Here is a 9,283-nt window from a genome sequence, read left to right as displayed (position 1 = left end):
CCGCACCTCGAATTATCCCCCAGATCCTCGAGCCAAGTTCCTCCGCACCTCGTCGAGCGTCGAGCCTCCATCCTCTTGTCCTACCGTTTCTTCCGTTTCTTCCGTTTCTTCCGTTTCTTCCCACGGGACGAGCGGAAGGAAACCTGAGGCGAGTTTCGACGATCGACGATCGACGACCGATCGAGGTCGCTGATTCCTTGGCGTTCGATCGCGCACACACACACACACACACACACAAAAAGACTCTCCGACCCATTTCGCCCTCTCAATTTAATCAATCCGAAACAGCAAAGCGTGCCGAATACACGTTCACGTACCTGTCTACGCATTACGTTATTATACACTTTATTTTCAGGGGTTGTCCTTCCGAATCGCCGCTACACACTAACGCTCTGTAACCATCCCCAGAAATCGGCAGCCCTTGCTCCACTCCCCCCAGATGATCTTTTTTCACCTTCTGAGATGGACACGTCGATCGACGCCTTCCTGGCTTCCCGATCGGCTGAGCCCCTGATTCGGCAGGACAACCTGACACCCCGCAATTGGACATGTAGAAATTCTCTTATTTATTGAGTGTCATATTATCGATTGTTCCGAATAAAATCGTTCTGTGGAAAGCTCCAGCGATTGGGCCATAGCCTGCTGTTCTGGGAATTACACGATCTCAAATATTGCTCCTCCTGACGAGGGATTTATCCAGAGGATTAATTCCCGGCGTGCAATCACAGCCTCCTGCTGCTGCGAATCAAGAAGTTACACCGATGATCCTTGACACGTCAGGCTCATAAGGCACCGGTGACTGACGCTCATTTCCTTAAAAATGAATATCTTGAAAGATCCCAGAATGGCAGGCGACAGCCACATATTGTTTCAACCAATCACAGCTCTCAGCGCTGTTGGACCTACTCGGTCCCTTGCCTCAAGGCAGGCGATTGTTTGGACCTACCGTCATCGAGTCGAGCGACTCGCCTTCCCAATTTCCCGAATCTTAACTTTCTCCGAGGTCGCGACAGTCGCCGGAAGGAATGACGTTCTCGCTCATGGGATACGGAAGCGAATCCTCATGGAAAATGGGAACCCACGTTCTCGGCTTGATTGACGCGTGGCTGGACCGAGAAACAATATTAATGGTAACGAGTAAGAATCAAGGGAAGACCATATTAACCGATCCGAAAGTTCGTTCGAAGGGCCGAGCCGAGTAAGAGCGTCGTCGTTCGGATTGCTCAAGGAGTCATCTCCGAGAGAAGAAAGAGAGGAGAGAGCTCGGTGTGACGCGACACGACGACGGGGTCCGAGAAGCTCCTTCGGCTGGTTCGGCCGCTCGAATCGGAGAATGCTTAGCTGGCTGGCTCTGTGTGTATATCGATCTCAGTATAATTGCGCAAAAAACATATTTCTCTACGCTAATGTCCTTACACTTGGTGACAGCGGGCACGATTCGTTCGAAGGGATCTTTTTAAAGCAACACGGCTAAGAACTTGGTAAAACTCTTGTGCGTCGGCGCAGAGCCGAGTTGGCCCGCTGACCAATAATCAGTACCACCTTCCCACAGCTCTCTTGCTCTCTTGATTTTCAGCCGAGGATTTGCGTGCGAGCGAACCGATACCAAATGTATATCGAGTGTCTTAAACGAATAAAGAAATTAAAATCCGATTCGCCGTTAACGTCGGGCTGACATTGCCGATCGAGGTCGCACCTTTGAATTCTCTTTGCGACCGCGATCGGCCACTGTCACTCCGTCCTGTCATTCATTCGTCCTGGACCCAGCCCTGGATCCCCTCACCACCTACCTACGTCCACACGAGAGGATCCTCGCGATCCCCGGGGTCGTGGACCTTTACTCGCGCGTCGTCCTTGTCGCTGCGATTTTTCACCGGCGACTGTTCGACGTCGAACTTTGAACTTTGAACTTTGAACTTTGAACTTTGATGACGAAAAACGACTTTCCTCCTGAGGGATCATGAATAATTCACTGGATGCTTACAATGGCAACCGGGACTTCCGGCGATGCTGACGCTTAAGCTTAATCCATATTATTCCGAGCTGCTAATGTCATTGGGTCAATCTGCTCCCATCTGGATCGTTATTAACGTACGATGACATCCAGTTTATTTAGTACTTTGGATCCATGGATACGGTTCATCCAAATGTTCGACCTATTCACGTCACGTAAATCCATTCGACTATCAGGACTCTAATATTTGGAGATGCATCTTGCAGCACATGCAGCAGAGTCGGCATTGAACGGCAGGTAAGTAAATCGATGCGATGCGTTATAGAGGCGAGGGGCGAGGGGCGAGGGGCCAGAGGCGAGAGGCGAGGTGAACACGAAAGTGAAAGCAAAGTACTCGAGCAACGCGTATGGTAAGCAAGAGAACCTCATGGCGATCCAGGGCTATCCAGGGCTGTCCATGGCGACTCTCGGGAATTCTCAGCCACTGACAACGTTCGTGGCATTACAATTCGATTGCGCAATGGATTTGCCACCGGCGACCCGAGAGGCTCGATCTTTGCGTTCCTCGCGTTCCGCTAGGAGAAATGGAAGAAAAAACACGTAGCTATAGTTCAGTTGGAAGCATCTTCTGGAATGAAGCCCCAGTGACGCCACAGAGGATCCTTCAGGCAGATTGTTAATCAGTCGATCGATCCTCTTGCTTCGGCACTCTCCGAACGGTTCTACGGAAGATTTAAAACTCACGCGGGTAACCAAGGAACAATTAGTTGGCAATATGTATCGCGAATGAATTTAGCCCTGAAAATCTCGGAAAGCGAGCGAACGCCATTCAAACGGGACTGTTAACGTCCTTCGGCGATTGAACGTTCCACCTCTTGCCGATCCGCCGATCCGCCGATCCACCAGTGTTCCTCGCTTCCCTCCAGTCCGCGACGCGAGTTCAGACCGTGAGCATACGTACTTCTTTCTTTCTTTCTTTCTTTCTAGTGCCGCGATAGTGCAGTTCTGTATTTACAGTCTCAAATTCATCGCCGACGCGTCTTCCGCGTACGACTGATATTTTATCCTGACGAGGTTGGTTAGCCTTGACAACGAATTTTCGTTTAAAACTGATTTCGAAGGTTCTTGCTTACTACGTTGTGCCAGATTTTATTATGCCAGCTGCACGTGGCATCGCTTTTTATTTTTTTACATTGAATTTTGATTCTTAAACACGAGCGACGCTCCTCCTATAGATTCTGTGAATGGAGGATTCATTGAGTATCGACATGGACAAACTCCATTAAGCAGCCAACGTTACGTCGCGGGTTGATGACTCGAGTCCTCTGTCTGTGAACATTCTCCAAACTAGTCGCTTGTAAAAGTGAAACGCCTTTGGGAGCCATTTCAAGTAGGAGAGACAGGAAAGTTAAGCGCGCCAAGTAAAAGACTTTTTATTTTCTTGCGGTGACTACTCGTTATTTAATTTAGCTATTAGGAAGGCACCGACTTCACCGAATATAAAAGAACCTCCTTTCGAATAGATTTCATTGAGCTAGGAAGCTTTCGCTGAGAAAAGAATCGCCGGTGAAATTACGTTGATCGAGTAAATAGAAGTTCCGTCGAAAGAGACGACCTCGCGTCATGGCTCCATTAAAGATACGGAATTGATTCGCGCCTCGTCCGGTGTGGCGACTACGCTGCTTGACTACAATATCTCACGTTAGCGGGATTCCTTTCAGCTGACTGCTCGTTGATCGACCAACTTCAGAATCCTATTGTCAGGCAGCTCCCCAAGGACGTTGTCCGCCGGAATACTTGGTCAAGCAAATAAAGGAGGAGAAGGGGCCCCAGTGATAAGGATGTGGCCTGGACTGGCAGTTCTTTTGCCTTTTTTGGCAAATTTTCCAATTTCGCCTGCCAACGCGATTGATAATCTCCGCGTCGCATTTCAATGGAAACAAGTCGAGTACGCGTGGCCGGACAATGACACCAGACTGCTGTTTCCTGCCTACAAGAAGGAAGACAATGTGCCATTGGGTCTGGAGGTAGCCGGCGACAGACTCTTCATCACAGTGCCAAGATGGAAGCTAGGTGTGGCTGCGAGTCTCAACTACATCAGTCTAAACGGTTGGTTTCCATAAAAGAGAGTATTGTGCGAAGACGTTAATCGCGAGTTGAAATTTCCTAAGATCCAATATTATCCTTTCAGATACGCGAGAATCACCTCCTCTGAATCCGTATCCATCCTGGGCGGCACATCAGTACGGCGCTTTTGGCATACCGGAAGTTGTCTCTACGTTCCGCATCCGGGCCGACCGTTGCGGTAGACTCTGGGTCCTTGACACGGGCCTCGTTGATATCTTGACCGAACCGGAACAACAGGCACCGCCAGCACTTATAGTTTACGACCTGGCGAATGATCAGATCATTCGCAAGTACGTCATCCCCGCGGATCAGCGCACAACCGATTCCCTATTCGCGAATATCGTTGTCGAAGACTATTCCTGCGAGGACAGCTTCGCGTATCTGGGCGACCTTGGAGGTCCTGGACTAGTTGTCTACTCCTGGAAAGAGAATAGATCCTGGCTCGTTAAGCATCATTTCTTCCATCCGGATCCTCAGGTAGCATCGGAGGCCCAAAATCCCAACGCTCAAGTATTCCCAGAGATCTAAAGAAATTCTTTGTTTACATCAGGGCGGAGAATTTTTGGTGGCTGGTGTGACGTTCCACTGGACCGATGGAATATTTGGTATGGCTTTGGCGCCTACCGGAGATGGGTATAGTACCCTGTACTTCCATCCTCTCTCCAGCACCATGGAATTTGCCGTCAGTACGCAACTCCTGCGGGATCCAGATCGTTCAACTTCACCAAGTATATTTCAATCTTAATTGCTCTAAGAATAATAAATGTTACTTGGAAATACCGAGAATTCGTAGCACCGTACCTGGTAATGCAGTAGTTGCAGCATACATCGCTCTTTTACCCTCGATAAAAAAACACTTAAATGTTTACGGCCTTCAAACTGATTAAGAAGTCATTATTCATTGTAACTCTAAGCGCACGATGCTTTTACTTTCAGAGAGCTTCCACGAGTTCCAGGCTTTGGGTTCGAGGGGTCCCAACGGACAGAGCAGTGTCAGCTTCTTGGATCCGGCAACTGGAATTCTTATTTATGCCCTGACTAACTTGAATGCCATAGCTTGTTGGAAAACCGGAACTACCTACAACATTCAACAACAGGGTCGAGTCTATATGAATAATGTCACTATGGTCTTCCCTAATGACCTAAAGGTAGACAGCGTACACTAGTGTAGTAGCATTATCATTTTTGACAGTACGCACAGTACGTGTTGTCGTTCGACCTTCTTTTATTTTTTTAGATCGATCAAAATGGCAATATCTGGGTACTGTCGGATCGTCTTCCCGTCTTCATGTACTCCGAATTGAATCCCGAGGAATACAACTTCAGAATTCTAACAGGAAGTGCTCGCGAGGCTGTTCAGGGCACAGTGTGCTCCATGAAGCCAGCTGTCGTTGATCAGTCATCGCCCAGTCCGAATATACAGAAAATGCCAGTGCCGGTTCTCACTAATAGAGCCACTGGGAACGCAGCAGGAGCTGGAGCAGGCGTAGCTACCGGCGGAAGTGCAGGAGCAGGAAGTGGAACGTTGAAAAGTTCTGCGGGAACGGAGGCTGTGAACGTACCGCTGATCAGTTTCCTGGGATTGATAATTGCGCAATTGGCAGCATGAAGATCCGGTTGACATTAAAAAGTATATAGTTCCAAAGTCACGTGATTTTCTCTAATTTACAGTGAAATAAATGATGGTGCTAACCCGTAGAAGGGTGCACGGCTTACGTGAACCTCCCAAAAGATTAAAGAAGTATTCATCCCTAACAAACAAAAGCTATAACATGTACAGATTCCTTTGATCTTCAAATGTACACCAAGTAGTCGTAGAACTATTAAAGAATTGCAACGTTGCGTATTAAATTATTTATATAAATTGTAACGTAATTCTTTTAACTTAACTTTCGACCTTAACTCGGGCAGGAGGTTCCTCTCCTGCCCTTAATCGTATCATAACTATCTCCGCCCGCTCTGCAGCCCTTTGCCCATCTCCAGCGGGGCGCCGGTGTTTCACCCGGGCTTCTGCCGGTCCGTGGAGACGTCTCCGTCGGGCACTCTCCTCTGCCGGGCAACTCGGTACGTCGAGACTATCTCCCCACGGCAGATTCGAGCACCTCGACCTCAACTAAACCATAACGAAATCTTACGAGATCCTTGACATAACTATACGAATGAACCCGAGAGCGTAGTTTCTGAGCAGGGTGGCGACCCGAAGGGAACCAGAAATCGAGAACGTTATCTGTATCGGTGACCGGAGCCGCCGTGGGACCGTGATTCGAAAAATCACGTCATAAAATATATAATAATATACCATATGCTGTGTTTCCTTATTTCCAAGATGACGCGAAGAAACTTGTCGCACTAAATTTAGAATCATGGATTATTATTAACAGTGCGATCTTCGTACACGTACCTTTACATTATGCGATCTAAGTCACAAAATCAATAATCGATTTTAAAGTTTAACGCACATCTCTGCTATTATTCGTCATCATAAGCCAGAAGGTCATAGTACAGTAGGAATTCCTTGAATTATTGGAAAGTGCATTCAGTTCACCAACGCATGTATTGGTCATCACTAAAGCCATTCTATATTTGACGCAACAGGAAATCGAGAACCGGAGAGCTTCAGGGGTATCCTAAAAGGGAACAAAATTTTATCCGTTTGTGCATTATATTTTGCATTCGTTTCTGACTTATTGTCTGAACTCTACTGTCTTTTAAGTTTGTCTTGCAAATGAGGAAAATGCAGAATGAAAACGTTTTAATGCATTTTCTTTTATGCTTCCCTGTCGACGTAAATTTTATTTATAATGCAAAGTTATTATTGTTAAGCGGGGTTATCATCGAGGTTAACGTGTTGTAAATATATATTATCACAGTGTGAGTACGTATATAAAAATGGAATTGATAAACACATCATGCAGTCTCAGAGCAGATTCGAGAACCGGTGTTACAACTTCGAGGCAGACAATCCCAAGGCTTTTGTGGCTGGTCCATTCAGGCAATAACAGACTCCATGTGATATTTACATTCAATTGGACGTCGGAGCTCGTAAGATTTTTTAATCTCGCATAGGGAGAAACAAGAGATGGGCAAATTGGAGAGCACTGTTCCCGGGCTGTCCTATCCGTCGGCGCGCGATGGTGCTTTAAAGACAGGCATCGATTTCCTCGATGGCAGAAGAAAGGATGACGGCGCCGAGGGTCTGTGGAGAATTGGAAATAAATTGTACGACTTGAGTCAATTCATCAAGAATCATCCGGGCGGTTCAGAGTGGATTGCCCTTACGGAAGGGACTGATATTACCGAAGCTTTTCAGGTAAGTACCTTTTTAACCATGAGAATTCCAAAAGATTGCGTAATCAGCGATCCTACATTTTACTCTCTGAAAAAAAAAAAACAGGTCCATCATCTGACTGACAGAGCTGAGAGGCTACTACCAAAATTTTACATTCACGACGCCTCCACCCCGCGATGTATCCCATTAACCTTTCAGCCAAATGGGTTTTATAAGAAGTTTAAAGCTCGCGCCTTGAAAGCTCTCGAGGGCGTCGATATTCATCGGCCTTCTCCTAGGACAAACATGATTGCTGATATGTTGCTTGCAGGCACCATAATCTCGTGCCTTACGGCCAGTGCGACACGTGCATGGCCAGCAATCATTGTGAGCGGTGAGTTGTCAGCTTACTTCTGAAAATATTTGTAGCTCCTAATTAAAACTTAACGCGCTCCTATATACCGAAAGTAGCAATTGAAAGTTCTCTGGAATACCTAAAAGCGATTAGACACTCCGTAAGCCACCTTTTTCATTTCAGCAATGTTCTTAACTTGGCTCAGTGTGACTGCGCACAATTATTTGCACATGAGGAACAATTTCCGCATGTTCTACATGGACCTGTGTCTGATGTCTTCGAACGACTGGAGAATCACCCACGTTCTCAGTCACCACCTATATCCAAACACTATATGGGATTACGAGGTCTACAGCGTGGAACCGTTTCTCTCGTGGCTGCCACTCAAGAACAAAACAATAATGTCGCGAATTCTCTCTCTTATATACAGTCCAATCATTTACACGCTGACTTACGTAATGCAGGGCACGAAAAGGTACTTTATCCAGCAAACACCATTCACTTTATTATTCCTGTTTTTTCTCTCTAAGTTATTCGCCTCTTTTTGCAGGTACTACGTAGCACTGACCAAAGTGGATCTCCATCCCCAAGATTTGATCCCTTTCATTCTGCCCCTGGCCATGTGTACCGTTTCGGAAAGTATCGGTGCCGCCTTCGCTACTTGGACCACCATCATTTTCCTGAGCAGTTTTTACTTTGGCTATACTGGATTCAATGCTGCGCATCATCACCCCGACATCTTCCATGACGGCGACATCTGTCGGAAGGATCTTGACTGGGCACTTCTCGAACTGGATGCGGTGCGCGACCGGTATTTAATCGACAGCTCTCTATTTTTAACCCTAACTAATTTTGGCACACACACCCTTCACCACCTCCTACCTACTGTGGATCACGACTATTTGCGTCGCTGTTGGCCAGCTCTGAAAGAAACCTGCGAGGAATTTAATATTCCCTTCAAAAAGATGACTCAGTGGGAATTGACGAAAGGTCAATTCCAACAGTTGCTGCGAAACGAGCCCAAGACATTCGTAAGTTAATTTTCTAGATGTTTTATACTTCTTGATAGTATAATTTGTAAATAATGGGTTAAATAAAGATTTTACGCACTAAGCGTCCAAGTTAACTTTGCACGTTATCGCAAAATTTAAAATAATTCCCTCTAAGAGAGTGACGAAAATTGTAGTGTTTATCATTGCGACAAAGCAGTTTGATAGTGAGTCGACGATAAGAACGAGAGTAAGAGCAGTTATGTTTATTAGGTAATATTATCACTTCATAGTATAATACGATATACATAACTGGCATAACACGTTGGGATTAGACATTGGCGCGCTTGCGAGTTTACGTCTACCTAATCTTTCTTAGAAAACGATGCGAGATGCGAGATTATCGCGCTGTGCTTACGACTTTACGTAACTTGATGCGTTGGTGCGTCTGTGTGGCCGTGGACGCGTGTGGCATTTGGGTACGTTTAGATGCACGAGAGATGAGAAGCGAGAAAGGAGACGAAGAAGACTAGGGAGGGAAGAAAGGAGAGAAGGAAGAGAGTCCAAGTAAATTCGCAGCGCAACAGCTG

The 9,283-nt window shown here is 46.5% G+C and overlaps 2 protein-coding genes across 4 annotated transcripts in view; both read left to right on the top strand.

Annotated features, from left to right (window-relative positions):
* LOC107268784 (protein yellow) overlaps positions 1 to 5,951 on the top strand; it is a 7,354-nt gene extending 1,403 nt beyond the window's left edge. The window contains exons 1-6 of one of the 3 annotated variants that reach the window (XM_025086088.1): positions 2,619 to 2,901; positions 3,676 to 4,063; positions 4,146 to 4,558; positions 4,632 to 4,809; positions 5,018 to 5,229; positions 5,319 to 5,951. In XM_025086088.1, the coding sequence (XP_024941856.1) occupies positions 3,796 to 4,063; positions 4,146 to 4,558; positions 4,632 to 4,809; positions 5,018 to 5,229; positions 5,319 to 5,690 (1,443 nt within the window). In that variant the 5' untranslated portion in view covers positions 2,619 to 2,901; positions 3,676 to 3,795 and the 3' untranslated portion in view covers positions 5,691 to 5,951. Of the gene's footprint in view, positions 1 to 2,618; positions 3,029 to 3,675; positions 4,064 to 4,145; positions 4,559 to 4,631; positions 4,810 to 5,017; positions 5,230 to 5,318 lie in introns of those variants that run through there. The other 2 variants (XM_015741896.2, XM_015741897.2) reach the window with 2 other exon arrangements.
* Positions 5,952 to 6,875: 924 nt separating this feature from the next.
* On the top strand, positions 6,876 to 8,830 carry LOC107268750 (cytochrome b5-related protein). The gene is made up of 4 exons (XM_015741820.2): positions 6,876 to 7,391; positions 7,476 to 7,743; positions 7,888 to 8,179; positions 8,255 to 8,830. The coding sequence occupies exons 1-4, from the start codon at positions 7,161 to 7,163 to the stop codon at positions 8,742 to 8,744; spliced, it is 1,281 nt and encodes a 426-aa protein (XP_015597306.1). The 5' UTR covers positions 6,876 to 7,160; the 3' UTR covers positions 8,745 to 8,830.
* Positions 8,831 to 9,283: the final 453 nt, after the last annotated feature.

This window comes from Cephus cinctus, unplaced genomic scaffold, assembly GCF_000341935.2.
Source record: "Cephus cinctus unplaced genomic scaffold, Ccin1 Ccin1_scaffold0581, whole genome shotgun sequence".
NCBI classification, from domain to species: Eukaryota; Metazoa; Arthropoda; class Insecta; order Hymenoptera; family Cephidae; genus Cephus; species Cephus cinctus.
This window is presented reverse-complemented; position numbering and strand designations above follow the sequence as displayed.

Coding starts and splice junctions, on each gene's coding strand:
- LOC107268750 (XM_015741820.2), top strand. CDS start 7,161: ATGGGCAAATTGGAGAGCACTGTTCCCGGGCTGTCCTATCCGTCGGCG. Junction 7,744..7,887: donor GCCAGCAATCATTGTGAGCG/GTGAGTTGTCAG, acceptor TTTTCATTTCAG/CAATGTTCTTAACTTGGCTC. Junction 8,180..8,254: donor GTAATGCAGGGCACGAAAAG/GTACTTTATCCA, acceptor CTCTTTTTGCAG/GTACTACGTAGCACTGACCA.